Genomic DNA, 25,109 nt, shown 5'->3' on the forward strand with positions numbered 1-25,109 from the left:
ATATTTAAAATACAACAATATACTACTTCTTCGGGATAATCTGAGAGATTCCCGCGTAGGCACGACTGATTCTTGGTGAAACTGTTACTGGGATCTTTTGCATAGCATGTTCTGTTTAGTCGGTCCACATCACACCCAGAAGGAAAACTGAAGGGCCAAAACACTTCACTATTCGGCCACATCCTCACTGGTTGGCCAAACACATGTCCGGTCGGCCAAACACTTGACTGGTCGGACAAGCACCTAACCGGTCGGACAAGCACCTGACCGGTCGGACAAGCACCTGACCGGTCTGACTGGCCGGACAAGCACCTAACTGGCCAGACAAGCACATGACTGGTCGGTCATGACACTTGACTAGTCAGTCAAAAATCTTCACCAGTCTACTGGATCGCTCCTAAGCCAGATCACCCAGCCATTCCTTGCCATTTGTCACTTCTATTGCCACGTCATCATTTTCAAATTTTTTGGGATAACAAATACTAATACCAATATTGGGTTAGCTAATTAAATTCGAAGACACAAATATACTTTTTTTAGTACATAGTAAACAATATCATACCACCATGATCCACGTTCAATTTATTCTCCTTCCAAAAACGTAAGAAAAATACCAAAATCTATAAATCAACCATAAATAAATATACATATATTGCACAATCGACGAGTTCTCAATTAGTGAGTTCTCTATACATTTGTCAGGTGCACAAAACTTACTTGAAAATACTTTTTGAGATATATTGCAGTGTCAACATAGTTTGATATTCATGTGTGTGTGGAAATATGCATGGTATACATCGAAAGTCTTGTACGTGTGTATGATACACGAAAAACTTAAAGAAATGTTGGTACACTTGGAAATGATACTCATAGGATATACATAAACCAATAATTTTAGATATACAATCTCTCTCTATATATATACACACACATATATTCATGTATATATATATAGAGAGAGAGATTTTTACCTTGAAACTAGAATTATTGATTACTATTCTTTTGAGAGCCAAGCTATGAAGCTAAATAAATTATGATATACAAAGACTTTAGGAAATGCTGGTACACTTTGAAGGGATAATAATAGGATATACACAAACTAACAAATTTAGATATACATTTTGTATATATACACACATATATTCATATATATATATATAGAGATTGAATACTTTGAAACTTGAATTATTGATTATTACTCACTTGAGTAATTAAGAGCCAAGCCATAAAGTTAAATAAATTCTTAATTAAAACAATATTATGTGTATATATATATTGATATTTTTAATTGTTAAGATATTTTGGTTTTGAATTTGAAATTTTTTTACGTTCTAATATCTCTTTAAATAAGTTTTTAATTAAATTAATATTATGTATATATATTGATGTGTACATATATTGATATTTTTAATTGTTAAGATATTTTAGTTTGGAATTTGAAATTTTTAAAATTTTTGTTTTTTATTTTTTTTTTAAAGTTAGATATTTAAGTATTAATAAATAGCTCTTTAGGTTTTTTTTTATCTATAGATAGATGCTATTTTTAAACTATTTTTTTTAAAACACATATATTTAAAACAAAATAACATTTACGCAAAATACATTACTACATTAATTCATAAAATATATTTTTTGAATGTATTAATTTATAATTAGGCGTAGTTAGTAGTTATGTTTTTATTTTTATTTTTTATTACTACTTCAATTTTTTAAACATGTAAAATAGATAGAGTAAATAATAATATTTTGTAAATATCTTATTTAAATTTAAAAACATGTAACTACATTTTTTTAAAACATGTATGGTACATTTTTTTAAAACATGTATGGTACATTTTTTGTAAATTACTACAATATTATAATCTATAAAATGAATAAAAAAATAGATTAAAAGAGAAAATAAATAGAGTGCTTTGGAGCAATTTTAGTTTTTTAAACGTGTAAAATAGATAGAGTAAATAATAATATGTTGTAAATATCTTATTTAAATTTAAAAAACATGTAACTACTTATATTTTTTTAAAATTACTATATAATTATAATCTATTTAATTTTTTAAACATGTAAAATAGATAAAATAATAAATAATAGTATCTTGTAAATTTCTTATTTAAAATTAAAAAATATGCAATTACTTACATTTTTTTAAATTATCTCTTCTATATAATAAGTGTGTAAATAACGAAAATTTTTGGTTTTAAGGAGTTTTTATTTTTTTAGTGTTAATTTTAATGGAATATCCTTATATTTAACAGAATATTATTATATTTAATGGTAGTTTGTAAACACTTAAACTTAAATAAAATAAAATAAATAATTAAAAATTTTAAAATAGGATATTTTTTAGATATTTTACAATAATAATTATTTAAAAATAATAAATAATTAAACAAATTAAAATATGATATTTTTGAGATATTTTACAATGATAATTATTTAAAAATAATAAAATCATACGTTTTATAACTTAAATAAAATTTAATTAAACTTAAACTCACTTATTAGAACAATATCATATTAAGCATATAATATAATCTACTGTGAATTTACAACAATTTTTTTTTTTTAAATAGCAAGAAACTTAAATTTAAAATATACGTATAATATTTAATATTACATTAAACATATAATATATAATCTCTTGTTGTCACTCCCAAATTAAAAAACTCGAAGAAACATAAACTTAGACAAAAATAAATAAATTATTTAATTTAAACATGATATTTATTTGAAATTTATATGACATTAATATAAATTTTGTTGACGCCGTTTTTCGTCAACAGATAAAAGAAGAGAGCACGTAAACAATTTAAGACAATGGCCAAAAATAAACAAACGAATCAAACACGGTTTTTTACGTGGTTCAGCAGTTAAATCTGCCTAGTCCACGAGTTTCTGTTATTAATCTCAAGATTATCTCTGAACAATTCTTTAGCATGAATTCTCCAGAGTTTTCTCTCAATATTCAGAATTTCGGTCCATTACAATGGTGCATGGCTTCTCTATTTATAGAGAAGGACGCAGAATACTATCCCACATATTTTGGGTAGTTACTCTTTCGTGAATAAAAATAAATGGCTTTAAATGCCAATAATCAGATATAAAAGGAAACGTCCCCCAAAGATCAGGAAACGCATAACTGACTAAATAATATCCCACGATTCTTGGGGATTTACATCAATAAATGAGGATTACATCTCATATTTACAATACTTGTAGATATTCAAGGTGGTCATAGCGTATCTCCAAGGCTTCAGCATCTCAGATTTCACGTCATTGTGCGAGCCACTGACATCTCCCGAGCTAACATTGCTTTCGAGATAGTACATCGAGCTCAATATCCCTGCTCCGAAGTTGTTCCCGAAGATGAGGGGCTCTCAGAGCTATCTTTCGAGATCGAGATCATTTCGAGGTCACTACATTCGAGGTCATGTATCATACTTTGCAGGCTCGGTTTACAATCGTAGAGCATACCCTAACCCTCACGAGACCATCTAATGCGAACTCAGCTTTCGAGGTCATATTTACTATGGCTCGAAATCTGGGTATAACATTTTGCCCCCTCAAAAGCATTTGTTCGAGTCCTAAGAGAAGGAAACTTTTGAACTACTCTTTCTGGGAACCATACCGTCACACTCTTAAAAACGGACACGTGCCAGATGGGTATTGCTCACTTTAGGTACTTGAGTACCTTGGGAACACGCCCACGATCGTTCGTCTGACAACTTTTCGGCGCCATCTTATCACCGATTCCCCTCCATTCGATCTGTTGAGGATTTTAACCAACGCTCCTGATCGATTTCAGTTTTCCCACCTATATATATAAGATCTCCTCTTCGTCTTCTTCTTTACGTTTGTTCATTGTAAACCAGAAAGAAAAGAAAAAACAAGAAAGCCAGAAACTTTCTTAAGAAGCTTCCAACCCGTGCATGTTTTCTCGACCCAAAAAACAAAGGAACCCTGGTCTGTTCGAGTCAGTGAGTTCTTTTTTGCAACCTCTTCTCCACTCGACGATTTCGCTGCACTCATCATCACTGTGTAAGTATGCCATTTTTGTTGTTCTTTTTATACTGTGCTTGCTGTGTACGTTAGTATGTGTTCTTAGCATGATGCGATAGGAGGTTTTGAACCGATAGGTTTTTAGGCTTTCTGGACTTCCACTCTGGATGTTCGTCTCTGGTTTATACCCAGTTTCGACGTTTGAATGTGGTTCCCATTTTCTGGGTTTTGAAGTTCTTAGGTAGCGTTTCTTGTTCATTAAGCTTTTGGATAAAAACATGGGTTTTGACAAATACATGAAAACCAAAAACGCTTTTCCTGGCTAACCGCCACTCTCCTTTCCCTTGAATTTCGAGATTTTCAAAAATAAATCATCCACGCTCCTTTTCCCTTCCTGTGGAAGCCACGCTCTGACTCTTTAGTAAGGGTCTAAATACTTAATTTCTTGTCCTTAGATATCCGAGCTCATCCTATCGAGTTCGTGATCCTTGCATGCATGGCCCTCACCATTTTTTCTTTCTCGTTAGATGTCACAGAATCTGGAAAGACGGTGGGGGTCATTACGAGCAATCCCTTACGAGCCCAAATCTCCGAGCCCGGAATCGGTCTTTGTCCGGAACCAGCGTCGGATTAAAGAGTACGAGATCGCACGCGAGCAAGAAGACATTCGAGCCCACTATCGCCGCCAGATTGACGAGGTCATCGAAAAGAAGAGAAGGGTCCTTCGGGAAGCCATCTATCCGGAGCCTAACCCCGGACCTAGGCCAGTTCCCCTCGACCCCGCGTTAAAAGTCACGGTAGCATACCACCCGGGGGAACTTCAGTTTTCCTTAATGGCGGAGCCTTCGTCTTCGCAGCCTAGGAGGGAGATGTTTGAAGCCGAATTCTACCAGAGCTCGGTTACCACCTCCGACCAGATAACTGACATCCTGGCCATTCATGGCCTTAGCTCGTTGGACACACTGAAGTGTCGAGCTCCGACAAGGCATGAACGGAGCAGTTTCGCTCCTGGGGGCCACGATTCCAGTGTGAAATACGCGGCCTGGAGCCAAGAACACCTAAGGGCAGGAGCTTTGTTGCCCCTGAAGTCCTTTTTCAGGGACTTCATCGATTTCGTTGGGTTGGCTCCATTCCAACTCAACACCAATTCATACAGGGTGCTGTCTGCCCTGAGGTCCTTGTTTCACGAGCAGGGGTGGACAGGACCTTCACCCCAAGAGATTTTATATCTCTTTTGCTTGAAGAGTAATCCCTCCCGAGCTCGGGGAGGAGATGGTTTCTACTATCTTTCGAGCTACCCCAAAGAGACAAAGATCTTTGAAGACCTTCCGAACCATCCCCCTGACTTCAAGAGGGCTTTTTTCTGGACAGACGGTCTGTTCCCGTCTCGACATCGTTCGTTTAGGCGGATTCGTAAGTATTCTCGTTACTTTCTATTTTTGAGCTCGAATCTTTAGCCCTTGAATCCATGTTTAGTTGAAGTGTATCTCGCCTTTCAGCTAACTTTCAGCGTCCCACCCCTGACGAGACAATGAAGGAGCACAGAGAGAGCCTGCTCCGACTCCCTTATGGCAGGAGGTCTCTCTCATTTCTGCTACATGAGGACAAGCTACGAGCTTGTGGGTTGTTGGGACAGGGCCAGTCAACCTCTGACTGGTCCAGTAACAAATATGAACGCTGGGAGGAAGTGCCTCTGCCTACAGGCATCCTTCCTCCGAGGAGGGAAAGGAAAGCACCTCTCCCAATTCGCTCGAGAAGTCCGCGGTCGGGGAACGAGGCCAATGATGAAGCCTCGAGTTCGGACTCCGATGGAGGTAAAACCCTTCCTACTTCGCGAATGTGGTCCCCCACTTTATTAAAACACAGGCCCAATAGACTAGTCTCGTGCCCACAGGATAGATACCACTTCTACATATGGAGTTGGGTAGATGACTGTGTCCATAGGTTTGATAGTGGGCTCGGGAAATACGACACTATGTATACCACGGACGAGATGTGGAATGGGATAGCTGTGCAGTATGGGACCAATGATTATAGGGACCTTTCGAGGTTATCACCAACTTATAGGGAAGGCCCTCCCCCCGCCTCTTCTGAAGACGGGGGAATTTCATGGTCCCCGAGCTCAAGCTCGGGGGAAAGTTCCAGTTAGGTTTTTTCTTCCACCACTCTATATATAGTGTTGAAGTAACTTGCATCTCTTCTACTGACTCACTGTGATGACTTGTGCAGGCGATATGGACTCCGACCTCGATGCCCTTATCGACAATGCGGGTGCCAAGAGGAGCAAACGCCCCAGGTCAGGGGGACTGAAAACCAGCCAGCCTGGGAAAGGCTCCAAGAAATCTAGGAAAACGCCTCCTCCTCCCCCGCCGGCTTCGAGCTCTGCTGCTGCGTCGACTGGCCAGACTAACGCCCCCACGACGATACCACCCTCGCAGGCCGTCGTCTCTGTGGTGGCGCCGGCCTTGCAGACTGGTATCGCTGCCGTGGTCGAATCTCAACCTCCTGTGGCGGGTCAAATACCTTCTACCCAGCTCGCCAAAAGACCTTCTGCTTCCCGAGCTCAGAAGCTAACCATCTCCACCCATATGGATTCGTATGTGGTGGATAATGCTGTCGGTCCTCACGGATCTACGCTGATCTCGGATGTAATGTCCCGGATTGGCCAGAGCTACGGCAATTTCGAGGCTCCTCGGTGGCAGTGTCTAACTGGCACTCGGGACCGCACTGTCCTGTACGAGAAGAGTATCGAGCACACTGCCACGGTAAGTATCCTATATTCCCTTTGTTCACATTCATACTGTCTCGAGGCTAATGATGGTTTCTTCCTTTTTTCAGGCTCTTGCTTTCACTGCCCAGCTCAATTACGAGCTGAACAACGAGGTCCATTCGAGCAGGACCCTCGCCCAAGAGGAGAGGGACCTCCACCTTAGAGCGAATGATGACCTGAAGGCGGCGAACATTAAGCTCGAGGCAGTGGTTAAGGAGCGTGAGGAAATGGCCAAGGAGCTTGGAAAGCTGAAAAACGAACTCGAGGAGCAGAAGAAAGACAACATCCAGCTTCGGGAGACCAATAAGAAGCTCGAGGAAGATAAGGTCGTCACCCTCGACCTCATGGAGGATATCAAAACCCGCTTTACTGCCAAGTTCAAAGAAAAGAAGGAAACGGCGGTCGATTCAGCCATGTACCGGATGTGGGCTTATAACGAAGAACTGGACACCAGTTTTTTGGGTCCCCTCGAGGCGTCCTTCCTCGAACGATGGAATGCTCGGCTCGAGAAGGAAGAGGCTGAGCAGCTCGAGAAGGATAAAGCTGCTCCGAGTACCGTTTCGGAGGGAGCTCAGGAGGATAGTCATGCTATTCGTCCTGAGGGGTCCGGTGCCGCTGAGAAGGCCAAGGAGGTTCCTCTTCATTGAGTCTGACCTCGGGGAGATTGGTCATTGGGGCTGTGTCCTCTTATAATTGATGAATCCGTTTATGTTTATTGTGAATTATGCCCATGGGGCTGATACAATTTTTTTTACTAATTTAATTTTTTACATGCTTTACATTTCTTTGCTCGAAATATTTTGCACATTCTTATAATTGATGAACTCGTTTATGTTTATTTATGCATACAAACATAGTTTGGATTTTAGGCTCGAAATTCAATGCATTCATGCATAGTTTATTCGGATTATCCGTTTCCGACCTCGTTATTTATCAAGGTTGGATATTACTCCAACCATGAACTCGAAAGTACTTATATGGTATGTAATATGAATGATTTGGTTATATCTTTTTTTAGTTACTTTTCCTCATCATCAGTATTTTAGCTCCGAGGTTAAGAGTTCGAAACTATATTTCTAAGATATTCCAGCCTCGACTTTGACTTATCTCGCAATAGGTTTAGGCTCCCATTTATCATCGATCGATAATTTGGCTGGTTTGTTCCAAACCTGTAGTGCCTACACATCTGGTTAACTCCAGATATTTAGGTTTTGATGGTTCGGTTATATCCGAACTATCTAAGCTCGCGATGGTTCGGTTATATCCGAACTATCTAAGCTCGCGCATTTGGTCATGTCCAAATACTTTGTGTTTGATAATTTGGTTATGTCCGAACTATCTAACATCGCGTACTTGGTTATATCCAAGTACTTTATGTATATTTTTTATTTTTTAAGCTGGTGGTATGTATACCAATGATGCCCCCTTAATATCCTATGAGTGTGATCATAGGTTATTAAATTAAGAGAGATTGCAAAAATAAAAATAAATTACATGTGAAACAAAGTAGACCCTTTATTTGAAATTCAAAAAGAAACTAAATACAGAAAATCATGGTTACAGGCGACACTTTCTACACTATTGATAATATGGTCTAAGGTGTTCGCCATTCCATGCTCGAGGTATCAGGCTCCCATCTAATCTCGCAAGTTTGTATACGCCCGGTCGGATGATTGACTCTATCTGGTATGGTCCTTCCCAGTTCGGCCCGAGCACCCCAGCTGCCGGATCTCGGGTTGCTAAGAATACTCGTCTCAAAATCAGGTCTCCCACTCCGAACTTTCGGTCTCGAACCCTCTTATTGAAATATCTCGTGGTCCGTTGCTGGTAAGCAGCATTTTTCAACTGAGCCTCTTCCCTTTTTTCTTCGATCAAGTCCAAGGCTCCTTCGAGCTGAGTATGATTGGAACTTTGGTCGTAAATCTGAGTTCGAATCGTTGGAATTTCGACCTCTATGGGCAACATTGCCTCGTAGCCGTATGCTAGAGAAAACGGGGTATGCCCAGTTGATGTCCGAGCTGTAGTTCTATATCCCCAAAGGACTTGGGGTAATTCCTCAGGCCATCGTCCCTTTGCTTCTTCCAACTTTTTCTTCAAGGAACTCTTGAGAGTTTTATTAACGGCTTCGACCTGTCCGTTCGCCTGAGGGTGAGCCACTGACGAAAAGCTCTTTATTATACCGTTCTTGTTACAAAAGTTGGTAAATAAGTCGCAATCAAACTGGGTTCCGTTGTCAGACACAATCTTTCTTGGCACTCCATATCGGCATACGATGTTCTTTATTACGAAATCTAGGATCTTCTTCGAAGTTATGGTCGCCAATGGTTCAGCCTCCGTCCATTTTGTGAAGTAATCAACTGCGACCACAGCATACTTTACTCCTCCTTTGCCAGTTGGGAGTGAGCCTATGAGGTCGATGCCCCATACCGCAAAAGGCCATGGGGATGTTAACATGGTTAGTTCGGAAGGTGGAGCTCGGGGTATCGTGGCGAATCTCTGGCACTTGTCGCACTTTTTCACGAACTCGAAAGAATCTGTTTTAATGGTTGGCCAGAAATATCCTTGGCGTATAATCTTCTTGGACAGGCTATGCCCCCCGGTATGGTCTCCGCAGAATCCTTCATGAATTTCTTCAATAATCTTCTTTGCCTCGGGAGGAGTTACACATCTGAGCAATGGAATGGAATACCCTCTTCTGTATAGCCTTCCGTCCAGGATGGTGTAACGGGGAAGTTGATACATTAGTTTCCGAGCCTGATTTCGATCTTTTGGAAGAATTCCATTTTCGAGGTACTAAACTATCGGGCTCATCCAGGTCGGCTCTGTCTCGACCATACACACATCTTCCTCGTCAGGCTCAGTAATGCTAGGCACTGACAGGTGCTCTATGGGTACGACATTTAGCTCCTCATTTTCGGCGGAGGTGACGAGGCGAGCTAAGGCATCTACGTTTGAGTTTTGTTCTCGGGGAACCTGTTCGATTGCATAAAACTCAAAAAACTCCAATGCGGATTTTGCCTTCTCCAGATAAGCTGCCATTTTTGTGCCACGAGCCTGGTACTCTCCCAAGATTTGATTAACTACGAGCTGGGAGTCGCTGTAGCAATGTATAGCTTTGGCCTTGAGCTCTTTTGCTATTCGTAGTCCCGCCAGTAAAGCCTCGTACTCAGCTTCATTATTAGATGCTTTAAAGCCGAACCTTAATGCAGAGTGAAATTTGCTCCCTGCAGGAGTGATCAAAATAACTCCTGCCCCCGCTCCATTTTCATTTGACGACCTGTCGACGTAAAGTTTCCACAGCTCGTGGGCCGTGGTTGTTACCTCGTCATCAGCGATGCCGGTGCACTCCACTATGAAATCCGCCAACGCTTGTGCCTTGATGGTCGTCCTCGGATGGTAGGTGATCTCGAATTGTCCGAGTTCAACAGCCCACTTTAGGAGTCGACCAGACGCCTCTAGTTTTGACAAGACTTGCCTTAGTGGTTGATCTGTTAGTACATGGATAGGATGTGCCTGAAAGTAAGGGCGGAGCTTTCGAGATGAGTGGATCAGACTGAGGGCGAGCTTCTCCATCAGTGGATACCTTGACTCTGCCCCTAGTAATCTTTTACTGATATAGTAGACGGGTTTCTGTATTCTCTCTTCCTCTCGGATGAGCACCGCGCTTATCGCGTGTTCGGTAGTTGAGAGGTACAGGAACAGTACTTCTCCCGTCTCAGTCTTTGATAGGATGGGCGGTTTGGCTAGGTGCTTTTTGAGCTCCTGAAAGGCTAGCTCGCACTCATCTGTCCATTCGAACTTCTTACTTCCTTTCAATAAGTTGAGGAATGGGAGACCGTGGTCTGTTGACTTCGAGATGAACCTGCTCAGAGCTGCCATCCTGCCAGTCAGGCTTTGAACATCTTTATGCTTCCGAGGTGAAGGCATATCGATGAGGGCCTTTATTTTGTCCGGATTAGCCTCGATCCCTATTTGCTCTGAGAACATCATGTTTACGAGCCGCTGGTACGTGGCTCCGGCATTCTTGAGTCCGAATGGCATGACATTGTAGCAGTAGAGCCCTTTATCTGTAATGAAGCTCGTATGCTCTTGGTCGGGGGCATGCATGGGAATCTGGTTATATCCAGAATAGGCATCCATGAACGACATCAGACCATGCCCCGCCGTGGCATCTACGAGCTGATCAATTCTCGGCAGGGGAAAACAGTCTTTCGGGCAGGCCTTGTTGAGGTCCGAGTAGTCAATGCACGTCCTCCATGTCCCATTGGGTTTCGGGACCAACACTGGATTGGCCACCCAATCAGGGTAAAAAGCGTCCCTTATAAAATTATTTGCTTTCAGCCTGTCCACCTCCTCCTTTAGTGCTTTCTTTCTGTCTTCATCCAGCTGCCTTCGCTTTTGCTGCTTCGGGGGTGTAATGCCCTACTTCCTTAGAGCCGTTACTAAGTGATTTTTAAGACAAAACAGTGTGCAAAGAACTCGCTAACCGAGGTTTTGAGACAAAAGTGTGACTAATTAAAATTTAAGGCTGTAATCTTAGAAAATGCGTCGTTTCATTTAAAACTGCTAGTATTAAACCTTTGGGATCCCAAAAATAAGGTTTGAAAACTATTTACATCTTGAAATAAGTTTACAGTTGATAAATCATAAAATCATAGATTATTACAGCCATTTTCAAATAAACCCCCAACCAAAGCAGTCGGGCAGGCCAAACATGTACGCGTCGCTTCACGCTCTCCGTACTCATGGTTGGTTGACTCAGTCTTTGCCCTACCTGCAACACGGAGCACCCGTGAGCCGAAGCCCAGCAAGAAAACTCATGCAGAACATAACATATGCAAATTATACAATTTATCATAACAGATAATCCACACATAAACAAGTCAACCATAGACTAAGCAAACACGGCCATGCCGTCCCCGAAGCCTTACCGAAGCCTGGGGTCTCGGTCTTCACCGCAGGATCTCACACATATCCTGTGGGTCCCGGGCCCTGCCCTGACCATAGCATCCCATGTGCTAGGTGTTACTTCCGGCCCCGCTGCCATTCTCGGCCTTGCCGCCCTCGGCCATAGCCGTGCAATTCACTATAATCATATATAGCATAAATCAAACACATTCAAACAAATATCAATTCATTTAAATCTGCACCCTAACATGTAATGCAATAGAGGGCCATGCCCGGCAATCATTTCATCATGCAACATGCAATATAGGGCCGTGCCCCGCAATCACACTATGGGCCCACGCCCTATCCTACGGGTGTTATAGTTTTCTTACCTTAGTTCCAAATGCTTTAAATAGAAAATGACGGCCCCCGAGCACGATCCACTTCCCGAGCACTAGCTTAACACCTAGTCACAACCAAGATAATGGATACCAATAAGATTAATCTCCAATAAGTTTCTAAACCAAGTTCTAGTACTCGGAACGTTGAAATTCACCAAACATTGTAAAAGACTCAACCCCGAGCACCCTAGGTTAAATTCGCAAGCCCAAATTCTCAAAATCCCAAAATTCCTTAAGCGCCCCGGCATGGCCCAACCATGCCGCGGCATGGCCCAACCATGCCGCGGCATGGCCCCCAAACAGGGCCACAAAAACGCCCAGAAACAGGTAAGGGCCGCGGCCCTACAAGGACCATGCCGCGGCCCGCCCTCCATCCTCAGCACAACTTAGCCTTCAAGGGCCGCGGCCCTCCAAGAACTATGCCGCGGCCCGACCCTTCGAACCCAGAAAAACCCACCATTTTCAAGCTTAAAACCTCACCTAAAGCCATCCCAAAGCTCCCAATTCAAAACCAATTAATAATCACAACATTAGGATGGTTAAAACAACACAATTCCACCAAAAATCCAACCTAACACTCACCAAGATCCAAATTCCAAATTTCTGAAATTTCAAACCTAAAACTCAAAACCAACCATAGAAATTCTCAATTTCAACCATCAAACTTTAATTTAAACCTTACCTCAGTTGTAGAATCGTTTCCCAAAGGATCCCATGACCTATCTTCAAAGTTTCAAGCCTCAAACTCCACCTTGAATATCAAAAACCCATAAACATTCACAACCCAACAAAATCTCAGAAATTTAACTTGAGAAAAAGAATTAATTGCTTACCTTTACCCTGATTTGTTCTTGGTTAACTCTTGAGCTAAACCTCCAAATCCCACCATCAATTTTCAGAAATTCAAGCTTGATTTCTCCTAAGATTTCTGTGGATTTCATGAAAGAAAGAGGAAAGAAAGAAGAAGAGGAGAGGGTGGAGGCTGGGTCGGTTTCTCTAAGTCTCCAAATGGTTTATTTGTTTTGTTTTTATAACTTAAGTTGGTTACCTCAAGGTTCGGGGTACCAAAATATCCCCGAGACAAAAATGGTAAAATCCCCCAGTATTCCCGCCTAGACATCCTAACCTCAAATATATCTCCAATTATTTATTTTCATAACCCAATATCAAAAATACTCCTTGACTTGCCCAAAGTCAATTATAATGCCCCGTTGTGACTTTCCCCGCTATTCAGCTCTAGGATCGCCTCGTGCCGAAAGTTACCAATCACGGAAATAACCACATACCACTGTGGTCTCAACAATCATCACATATTAATACAGTTATGCCCAACATGGCCAAAATTACAATTATGCCCTTCAAACACAATCCGGGCCTACATGCATACTAATATACATAGTCATGCATCTCAAATAATCAAATAATCGAATAGTCACATAACATGCTTTAAATCATAATCATGCATTTAATTCATAAAACCACACATAAATCCCAACCTGCCCTCCTGGCACACTAATCAAGGCCCTTAAGCCTTATTAGCGAATTTGGGTCGTTACAGGGGGAAAGCTTTTGTCTATATTCAATGCGTGGCTCGCTACATTAGGGCTTATTCCCACCATGTCAGAATGTGACCACGCGAAGACATCCTGGTTTTTCTTCAGAAAGCAAATTAATTGCTATTTTGATTCGTCTTGGAGGTGTTTCCCGACCTTCACCTTCTTTGAGGGATCAGATTCATCGAGCTGAACCTCTTCGAGCTCCTCCAAAGGTTGGAGGTCAACCTTCTCTTCAATCCTTGGATCGATCTCCTCATCAATTTCTAAAACTGTCCCATCTTTATTCTGTATGACAACGAGTGCTTGCGCGCTTGTTTGTTTCTTTCCCCTTAAGGAAATGTTGTAGCACTCCCTTCCTGCCAATTGATCTCCCTTCAATGTTCCGACTCCACTTGGAGTTGGGAACTTAAGGGCTAGATGCCTTACAGATGAAACTGCCCCCAGCCCGACCAGGGCGGGTCTCCCGAGCAATACATTGTAGGCAGATGGTAACTCTACTACCACGAACTCCATCATCTTGGTCACCGAGACTGGATAGTCTCCCAAGGTCACAGGGAGTTCAATGGACCCCATACAGGCGGTTCCTTCTCCAGAAAAGCCGTACAAAGTTGTTGCACAAGCCTTCAGGTCGCGAAGGGAGAGTCCCATTTTTTCTAGGGTTGCTTTATAAAGAATGTTAACTGAGCTCCCATTGTCTATGAGAACTCGGCGCACTCTTTTGTTGGCAAGCTGTAGGGTGATGACGAGTGGATCATGATGAGGGAACTGGACATGGGAGGCATCCTCCTCGGTGAAGGTTATAGGCTGAGTCTCAACCCTTTGGCTTTTTGGTGCCCTTGGTTCGGGTTCATATGGAGACCCGTCCCCTGTCTTCAGCTCATTCACATATTGTTTTTGAGCATTTCTGCCCCCTCCTGCGAGATGAGGACCTCCCGAGATGGTTATTACGTCCTCTCCATCTATCGGCGGAGGCCTGTCCTCATCCCGAGATCGGGAGTTATTATTCTATGCTGCCGGAAGCGCGGCTACTCTCTGGCTGGCAGTAGCCTGTCCAGTATTCTGGTTTTTGACATACTGCCGGAAATAACCTCTCGAGATCAACCCTTCGATCTCGTCCTTCAGCTGTCGGCACTCATCAGTTGTGTGGCCGGTGTCCCTATGAAATCGACAATACTTGCTGGAGTCCCTCTTGGACTTTTGATTCCTCATAGGGTCCGGACGCCTGAAGGGGACCTGGTTTTCATTAGCCAGGTATATGTTTTCCCGAGACTCGTTGAGCTCGGTGTGCACTTTATATACGGAGAAATACCTTTCTCCTTTTTTCTTCTTTCCTCCATCAACCTCGAGATTATTTCCCTCGCTCTTTTTCCTCTTGGAGGGATTCTCCGAGGTAGGCTGTGTAGCTGCTGGGTCAACCGAGGTTGAGGCGGAGTTAATGTTTATCGTTGTAGTTTCGGTCTGCGAGGTCGCCTTGAGTGTTGACCTCGCCTCCTCTACATTGACAAATTTCTGCGCCCGTCTGTTAAACTCGGTTATCGACCTCACCGGTTTCCCTTGCATGTCATCCCAAAGGGCACTCCCGGGTAAAACACCAGCTCGGATGGCCATCAAGTGCCCACTGTCATCCACGTCACGAGCTCGGGCGACCTCTAGATTAAATCTTGTCAGGTAGCTCTTCAGTGTTTCGCCCGGTTGTTGTCGGACGTTAGTCAAAGTGGATGCTTCGGGTCTGACTCCCATCATAGCTCGAAACTGCTTCTTGAAGTCTCTAGACAATTGATCCCACGAAGTTATAGAATGTCTCTTGTACTTCTCGAACCAACTCTTGGCAGGTCCGGCCAATGATGTCGGAAACAACATACATCTGAGCTCGTAACCCACGTTACTAGCTCTCATGACAATGTTGAATGTACTCAGGTGGCTGCATGGGTCGGTTTTTCCTTCAAACGCTGGGACGTGAGGAATCCGGAACCCCTGGGGGAACTGAGTGTTAGAAATATTGGGAGCAAACGGCTCGAGCTCCTCATCAGAGTCCTCATATCGACCGTTCCCTCGTTCATTCTTCAAAAGCCTAAAGGCTTTTTCGAGCTGATCGATCCTTTCTTGTACTGGGTCCTTAGGCGGTTTTTGGAATTGATAGTCATTAATCGCGATCCCAGGCTCGCGTCTCCGTGAGGGATCTCTACGCCCATTCAGATGATTCCTAAGATCCGGGTTTGTCTGATCTCCCTTTCCCTTGCTCTGATTCAGATGATTGCGCAGGTCGGGATGGCTCTTGTGATTTCCAGTATTTTTACGACCCCGGTCGTGTTTACTGACAGACCTAGTTTCTCCGGACTCATCACTGGTGAAACTCATCGATCGGTCATTTCGTGGTGGATCCTTTCTACGTCGCCTCGTCTCTGCAGTGCGAGATCGGGACGTCTGACTTCTCTCGGATGGCGCGCCTTTCCGCCCCTGGAACGTCTCCCTGTTTCCTTGTCTTTCCCCTGTACGCCCTTGATCCTGGTCCCGACCAGGTTGAGCGTTCCCGCGGGGAGGTGAAGGATATCTTATGGGAGACGGAGGAAACCGTATAGGTGACGGTGGTTGCCGTCCTTGCCTCGGCCTGGAGGGTCCAGAATTTGCCCGAGATGGGCCAGTTGCGTTCGGTGCACTACCAGGAACCTGAGTCCGAGCCTCGGCAGGAGCTCGGTTGTTCTCAGTTCCTGCAGGCACTTCTACAGGTGGATTAGGCGGGACCCGAGCTCGGGTACTCCTCTGAGGCCTAGAAGGAGCAGATGGCTCTGTTGGTGCTGGAGGTTGTGCTGGCCTCCTTGTGGCAGCATTTTTTCGTGGACGTCCACGGGGCCTCCGGGGAGGAACGTGCACGTCCCTTGGAGGAGGGACTTGGTCTTCGCGCGGAAGCGGGGGCTGAGCCACCTGCGCCTCCGCGGCTATCCTAGTCAACTCCTCGTTACGTTTGTTGGCATCTGCCAGCAGCTGTTTCAGCTGCCGATTCTCCAATTCTACAATAGGGACATAACGCTCAGGGTTATAGTACATGTCCTCATCCCTTGGTTGTGGAGGTGGTCCCCGGGAATCAGAGGACCCACTCCTTTCTTCAGCGTCCGGGTTCTCCATTGGTTGTTTTCCAGGACGCCTTGGGTAATTTTCTTCAGGAGTGTTCTGATTGTTTGCAGCCATAAATCTCTCTGGGATGGATGCTTGAGGCTCTCAATGAAAGCACCAAACTGTTGACGCCGTTTTTCGTCAACAGATAAAAGAAGAGAGCACGTAAACAATTTAAGACAATGGCCAAAAATAAACAAACGAATCAAACACGGTTTTTTACGTGGTTCAGCAGTTAAATCTGCCTAGTCCACGAGTTTCTGTTATTAATCTCAAGATTATCTCTGAACAATTCTTTAGCATGAATTCTCCAGAGTTTTCTCTCAATATTCAGAATTTCGGTCCATTACAATGGTGCATGGCTTCTCTATTTATAGAGAAGGACGCAGAATACTATCCCACATATTTTGGGTAGTTACTCTTTCGTGAATAAAAATAAATGGCTTTAAATGCCAATAATCAGATATAAAAGGAAACGTCCCCCAAAGATCAGGAAACACATAACTGACTAAATAATATCCCACGATTCTTGGGGATTTACATCAATAAATGAGGATTACATCTCATATTTACAATACTTGTAGATATTCAAGGTGGTCATAGCGTTTCTCCAAGGCTTCAGCATCTCAGATTTCACGTCATTGTGCGAGCCACTGACATCTCCCGAGCTAACATTGCTTTCGAGATAGTACATCGAGCTCAATATCCCTGCTCCGAAGTTGTTCCCGAAGATGAGGGGCTCTCAGAGCTATCTTTCGAAATCGAGATCATTTCGAGGTCACTACATTCGAGGTCATGTATCATACTTTGCAAGCTCGGTTTACAATCGTAGAGCATACCCTAACCCTCACGAGACCATCTAATGCGAACTCAGCTTTCGAGGTCATATTTACTATGGCTCGAAATCTGGGTATAACAAATTTAATAAAAATAATTAATAAATTCTATAAATAAAACTAAAGAAACGTGCATTGCACTGGATGTTACTTGTATCCAATAATCTATAAAATAAATAAAAAAATTAGATTAAATGAGAAAATAGATAAAGTGTTTTAGAACAATTTTAAAGTATCACATCATCTTCGTAAAACTCTCCAATATATAATATATAAATATAGATTGATATATCATTACCTATGTGCCATAGTATAACAAAAGTTAAAAGCGCTAATAATAATAAATGTAAATCTAATTATTTTGTTTGTCAAAATAATCTAATTATTTTTGTTAGTTAATTATTCATTATTTGTTAATTATAAAATGTTGAGGAAACAATGATACACCAACTTATTAAATAAAGCATAATAAACCAACCTAAAATGACAATCTATCTACATCATCAACTATATATATACTTATCCATTGTTTTGTTTTCTTTCACATTTTTCTTCTTTAAAAATAATTAAAATAAATTTTCACTTTTTCTCCTCGAAAAGAAAATGAGTGTCGAATTTTTTAATTGCCAAATTTCATTCAAAGTGAAATTTGAAACCGTCATCCAAATATCTAATGGCAAGTTAAAGGTTATATATTTTGATTCCATAAAGTTTTGATTCCATTCACCATATATTACACCAAAATGGTATGAAAATATATAATAAGAACAAAATCTAAAGGAGTAATTACTATTGAAATCCATAACTACCAAAACAAAACATTCAAATTTTTGGCAAAATGCAAGTTCATTGTTTCTGGGTTTGTTTAATTTGAGTCTTATTGAACAAAATTTCACATGCTTAACCCTACCATGTAATTGTTTGTAAATATGATTGAATTACTTTTATACGAGTCTTATTATTATTATTATTATTATTGTTAACCCTACAAAATTTCATAGTCAGGGAACCAAATCTTCACGTGGGTGTCAACCTTAGTTTTCTTAATTATGAAATTTTTATGTAAAAAGTCGTTTAAAAAAAAAAAAAAAACCCCATTATTCAACTTTTTATTTTGTCCAGTCGACATTTTTTTTAAGTAACAATATATATAAAAAAAACAAATAACCAAATCCAAAAGGGTTAGTTTGGTCATTTAAAAACAAATCAAAAATCCAATCTCAAAACCATATCCATCTTCCATACGCGAGTGACGCCACGCGCAACAACAACAACAACACTAAAAAAAAAGCCTCCAAACATATTCACCTAACCTCTTACCTCCATACGATCATCATCGACCCAAATGAAAAAAACTAACTGAAAACTTGTCGTATTGACCAAAAACCGAAGCAAACGACAAAAATTCCTCTACCCTCGGTTTTCGTACGTGGCGAAGCGCAAACGGTTTTTGATTTTTAACATGATGAAAAGCCAGGCCACCTACGTAAATCCATCATAATTAAAACCCTACTTGATTGCTGCGGCGGCGCGTTCTGTTCACTCCCCGTAACCGCGCGTGGATATTTCACTTTCGTCTCTGTGTATATAAAAAAAAAACGGACCAGAGCCCATTGTACTCTCTCTAAGACGTACATTATTTTTGTTTCTTTCTCTCTCTATAAGCACAGAACAGAGCGACTTTGCTCTCTCTCATTTTTGTTTATTTATTTATATATTTTATTTTTTCGCTCTCGCAGTCCTCGAATTCAGCCTTCGTAGCCATGAAAACTCAGCTTCCGTAAAAACCCAGGTACGGCTATAATATGTATCGTTACCGTAAATATTTGTTTGGATTGTTTTTATTTTTCTTCTTTTAATATTATGGAAAACTATATATATATTTATATATACTGTTTCTCTCTGTTTTTTTTTTTTTTTGTGTGTATATATATTTGTTTACGTTTTGTGCTGTTTTTAATCTGTAACTTGTTAATCAGTGTCAAACTTTGAAGACCCATTTTCTCAGGTTCGAGCTTTCACGTGGGTTTTGGCTAGTTTCTTGTTTTTTTTTCATCTGAAGAGGTACAGTAGTATTAATAATAAATATCTTTTTTGCTTTTCTTTTCTGGGGTTGCTGTTTTCTGATTATTGTACGATTCAGTGTACTTACTTGCTTGTGTGCTTTAACGGTTCCATGAACACTGAATAAGTTGAATTTTAAGGATCATATTGGAATTATCACTGTGAACGGTGGTTTTTGTTTTCTTTTGGTGTATTTTATTTTGTTTTAGTGTTTCAAAGCTATTAGAATGTATTGGTTTGTGGTAAAAATGAATATTTGGTTTGATTAATGGGATACAAATTAAATGTACTTAATGGGTTTTGATCTTTTTTGTTTTAAAGGATTTGGTTTTTCGAGTTGGTCTCCTTTGATTCTAGTATGGGTTTCGAAAGTGAATCTGGGATCGAGTTCTCTGTTCTGGGTATTGATATTTTTTAAAAATAAATAAATAAATATTTGTGCTCTTTCACGCTTTATATAATATACTCGCTATTTTTATGATTTTATTATATGAACAAAGAAAAATTGCATAGTATGCCGGGGAACGAGAATTATTTCCAATGAAAAAAATATATAAATATTTGATTTTTGGGATAATATTTTTCTTCCCTAATTTTGGTTGCCCTTTTATACAAAAAAAAATATATATTTATTTATATATATTCAATCAAGTTTATGTAAATCATAATAGTAGTTTTAAAAAAAGAAAGTGAACTTGTACTATACAAGTTGATTATTATAGAGAATGCTCTCTGTAATTAGTGATTGACTTGAAGTCTAGTATTTTATTTTCTTAGTTCATTGATAATTATACTGAATTTATTTGATATGTGGTCTCAGAAATGGGCCCACATTATAATAGCTCAAAAACTTTTTGACACACACCATTCTTAAATAAAATACACAATAAGGAAGAATCAGATTGTTATGATTAGCTTTTGGATTTGATTATATTTGAGAATAATTAATCATTGGGTGTGAAAAGCTGAAGTTATTAATAACTTTGATTAAATAAGGACTGTAATTCTTTTTTATGAAGCACAGTTGTTTTTTTTTTTTTTTTTTTTTTGCTTAGTATATTCCATAGTATTCACATAAATTTCTACATTTGCATGCAATATAGCTTCCACTAGAGACAGTATGATTTAATATTCAAATCTGTGAAGTTCAAATTTCATGTTCAAAAGGAAGAAAATATGTACTTCATTGGCTCTAACTGCCTTCTCAGAAAAACAAATGTTTTTTCTTGGCAGATGGGCTCTGTTGAAATGAATGTTATGGACTCCAACAAGGGTGTATGTGTATCTGCTGGGAACTCAGCTTCTACAGAAGTTTCTGATGAATATGATATCTTTGGAGAATCAGAGATACTTCCAAGAGTTGGAAGTGAATACCAGGTTGAGCTTCCCTCTCTAATTACAGTATCTGAATATTTAAGGCTTTCAAATAGCCTTGCTGAGGCAGAAATAACTTATAGAGGTCCTCAAAATATTCTCACTGGAATGCCTATACCAGTCGTGTGGATAAGTGAGAAAACTGCTGAGAACAAAGATCTTGAAGAACAGGAAGCTTTTGAGGGTGTCATATGTGTACATATATCATCTGAACCTAAACTTGAGCCATTAGATGTCACTTCACTTAATGGGACTAAATTAGGTGAATCAGAAGACTTGTTGCAAAACTATGCAAAAGCTGAACTGCAGCCAGAACATGGAGGACAATGCCAGTTTCTAGTCCCTGGGGGCTTGGGTGACATCTGGAGTAGGATAGAGGAGGCTAGTTTTCTTCTTGGTTTGTATATCTTTGGTAAGAACCTTGTTGTGGTGAAGAGATTCATTGAGAGTAAGCAAATGAGAGAAATGTTGTCATACTACTATGGAAGATTTTATGGATCTAAAAGATACCGAAGATGGTCAGAGTGTCGAAAAGCTAAAAGCAGAAGGTCTATATTTGGACAAAGAATCTTCACCGGATTAAGGCATCAAGAATTGTTGTCTCGTTTGCTTCTCCATGTATCAGAAGAATGCCGGTTCATTGTCCTGCAGGTAACTAAATCTTACTTCATGCTAAAGTGTACCTTTTGAGTATGAACTGGATGCAATGGATTGATTTTCATTCAAATATTTTGATTACTTATATGTTTTCTAACTTGCATTGGCTATCTTAAGCTTTCTGCTTTATTCACCAGTCAGCTCCACCACCTAAGTTTACATTAACTGGGACCTATTTGATATAATTGACCAATCTACCATAAAAACATAGAGGGCATTTCCATTTCTGTATATTTTTTCTTTAATAGGGATATAAAATGATATGTGTAATATTTGCAGCTATAGAACTTTCTTTCTTTAGGCACCCTGTACTCCACACACCCTGATGTATGCATGGTAATATAGTTGAGAGTTTTCTTTGCATTTCTGTGCAAGGATGGATTTTTTTGGATGTTTTACGGATATGGTTTAAGTACTTATATTGCTTTGTTATTATTTGCATGAAACAATTTGGCAGATCTCTAAGACATATGGGGAGGGAAAAATTTCACTTGAACAATATGTGCTCACTTTAAAGGCTACATTTGGGTTGCCTGCTCTTGTAGAGGCAGTGGGAGTTGGAAAAGGGAAGCAAGATCTCACAGGAATTGTCATGGATACTCCAAAAGCCAATCAAATTGCTCCTTTGCGCCCAGAAGTACCGATGGGCAAAGCATGTTCAGCACTTACCACCACAGAAATCATCAAATTTTTAACTGGTGATTTCCGGCTTAGTAAAGCTCGGTCAAGTGACCTATTTTGGGAAGCAGTTTGGCCACGTTTGCTTGAAAGAGGGTGGCACTCTGAGGAGCCTTATAATCATGGCTTCCCTGCTGGTTCCAAACATTCTTTGGTCTTCCTTATACCTGGCATTAAGAAGTTCTCTAGAAGAAAACTAGTGAAGGGAGATCACTATTTTGATTGTGTAAGTGATGTCCTAAGTAAAGTTGCCTCAAATCCTGAACTTATAGAGATTGAATGCTACAGAACTAAGGAAGAAAATGGATGGACTGATGAAACAAAAGTGGACCAAGAAGACGTTCTTAATCAGCGACGCCATTGTTATCTAAAGCCGCGCACTTCCAGTCACAGTACCAATGTCATGAAGTTTACTGTTGTGGATACAAGTTTGTCAAATGGGAAAGCATGTACAGTGAGGGAAGTTAGATGCTTGCCAGGTGAAAATATGAACTCTCATACCTCTCTAAGTGACTCTGAAGAAGATGATGGGGACATTCTTGATGAGTTAGGTGATAAATATAGTTCTGCTGATACCTTTGGTTTGAACAAGGATCGGACTAATGATCTCAGAGCTACAATGACCAATTCATGTAAAACATTACCTTATGGTGGCAATGATTTTGAATATGATGTTTCCAAACAGAGTTATTTGGTTCATGGTGCCTGTTTAAATACTTTGCCTGCACATAATTTCGAAGATAAGGAGGCTGAAACACTTAAAGGCATACAGCAAGACAAGGCTACAAAGTCCAAATTTTTCCAGGAAATGGTTTCTGCAAATATACACCCTTTAGTCCCAGTTGCAAAAAGACGCCGGAGATTACCTCCTAGTCGCAAGGAGGTAACATGCCTCAGCACAACCAACAGCAGGGTTGATTTCAGATTCCAACAAGAAGCCAAGAGCTGTATAAACAGTTCTGATTTTAGTGAAAGCATTCCCACTCATACGAAGTTACCAGGCACCCCTATAACTACCACCAATGGCATTGCTAATAGTAATCTTTCGGCTGCTGAACATCCTCTTGAGAAACCTCCACTTCGTGCACTCTTTGACTTGAACATACCTCTCTCTCATGATGCTGAAATCGATAATTTCATGGTGGATACAACAGAAGCACAAGATTATAAAACGAACAAGGAACTTGATAAACCTCAAGAAGTGAAATCCCCAGAATGTGAGACTAATTCTGAGCAGGAAGCAAAGGTGAGCTCCCGTAGACACAGTACAAGAAATCGTCCTTTGACCACTAAAGTGCTGGAAGCTTTTGCTTGTGGATATATGGACGCAAAACAGAAGAGAAAAGCAAAGGATGCAATTCCTGGGGAGAACTTGAGGTTGAGAACCCCAAGACGAGCTCGTGCCAGTGTGACACCTCCAGAGGGCTTGAATTCCTTTACTTTGGATTTCACTGTGAGGCAAAATGGAAATGCTATCAGAAACAGTAATGCTGAGGTTTTCAACAATCCTGGAAATGCTATCAAAAACAGTAATGCTGAGGTTTTCAACTATCTTGGAAATGACATCAATTTTAAAACTGGTTAGGAACTCATTTTTTCTGGCTCACACACTAGAGCATAGTGCTCTTGAAGAGAAACCGTTTCCTTTGGCTGGTGGCTGGCTAAAATAACTCATCACCCTCTTAGCTCATGCAGCATTTGGCACTGACACGTTCACAAATGGAATATATAGAGCACCTCTAGCTATGAAATACTGAGACTCAAAAAGGGAAGATGGTAGTTCAAGTTAGTGTCCCTTAAAACCAATATTTTCATGGTGGAGTTCGCCTTTTGCACAGGCAGATCCTAATTGCTAGATGTAATACAAAAACAACAGTTGTAAACCAAAACATAGTTTGTCTATTTCATTACTTGCATTCTGAACAAAGTTTCTGCACTAATATGCTGCAGTTGATAGAGACTCAAGTTTAGTTCCATTCTTATTGGGGGACTATTTTTTTTTCTTCTTAGCTACTAGTAGCTAGCTCTTGAGAAATTCGTAATATGTCCTTTTAGTTGACAAAGCAATACAGCATAAAAGGCAAACATAAATTTGCCCCCCTTTTTCTCTTCTTCTTACCATAAAAGTTCCATAGTATTCAGCATGAATATTCTTCACCTTTTTTTATTAATAATGCCACGAAAAGTAGGCATCAGAGGTTGAGAATGCAAAACAAGAGTGTCCCAGGAGAGCAATCTTTAGTTGACACGTCAGCTCATTTTTATCAAAACAAAACAATACATAATAATGTTATTTCACGACTATGCTAACTAACTATGCTCGAATAAAAAAAATCATGTGTCGTTCTCTTTTCAGTCTTATCACTCAAAAAGTTTGACAAATCACCTGTTTATCTAAGTATAATCTCCTGTGTATATTTACATAAAATACTAATTTTTGTTAAAAAATTACGTTTCGACTATGAAATATTTTTTTTCTTTCAAGTTTATAGTTTTAAAGAAATTTTACATTTTTATGGTTTTCTCTTTTTGTTTTTTTTAATTTTTCATGTTGTTTTTAGGATTTTTTGTATTTTTAGGTTGTTTTTAAGTTTTTTTTGTTCATGTTTAGTTGGTCCAGTAAGTTGTTTTTAAGTTGCTTTTAAATTGTTTTTAGTATTTTTTCCTAAAAATCTTATTTTCGTAATTATGAAATTTTAAAAATCTTATTTTTGAAAACTTGAGTGCGTATTTTTTGTTAGACAACAATATTTTTGTAAATATTTTTGTATTTGTA

General features: G+C 40.2%; 1 protein-coding gene across 4 annotated transcripts; it reads left to right on the plus strand.

Annotated features, from left to right (window-relative positions):
- The first annotated feature begins 19,008 nt into the window (after nucleotides 1-19,008).
- Nucleotides 19,009-24,436, plus strand: LOC133819388 (uncharacterized). Of its 4 annotated transcripts, none has more exons than XM_062252629.1 (4): nucleotides 19,011-19,352; nucleotides 19,555-19,624; nucleotides 20,858-21,649; nucleotides 22,113-24,436. In XM_062252629.1, the coding sequence occupies exons 3-4, from the start codon at nucleotides 20,858-20,860 to the stop codon at nucleotides 23,916-23,918; spliced, it is 2,598 nt and encodes an 865-aa protein (XP_062108613.1). In that variant the 5' UTR covers nucleotides 19,011-19,352; nucleotides 19,555-19,624; the 3' UTR covers nucleotides 23,919-24,436. The 4 variants fall into 4 exon arrangements, with proteins under 4 accessions (XP_062108615.1, XP_062108613.1, XP_062108614.1 ...); XM_062252630.1 differs by having other exon boundaries at nucleotides 19,569-19,624; XM_062252628.1 differs by having other exon boundaries at nucleotides 19,012-19,352; nucleotides 19,540-19,624.
- The last annotated feature ends 673 nt before the right edge of the window (nucleotides 24,437-25,109 follow it).

The sequence above is a fragment of the Humulus lupulus genome, chromosome 2 (assembly GCF_963169125.1).
Source record: "Humulus lupulus chromosome 2, drHumLupu1.1, whole genome shotgun sequence".
NCBI classification, from domain to species: domain Eukaryota; kingdom Viridiplantae; phylum Streptophyta; class Magnoliopsida; order Rosales; family Cannabaceae; genus Humulus; species Humulus lupulus.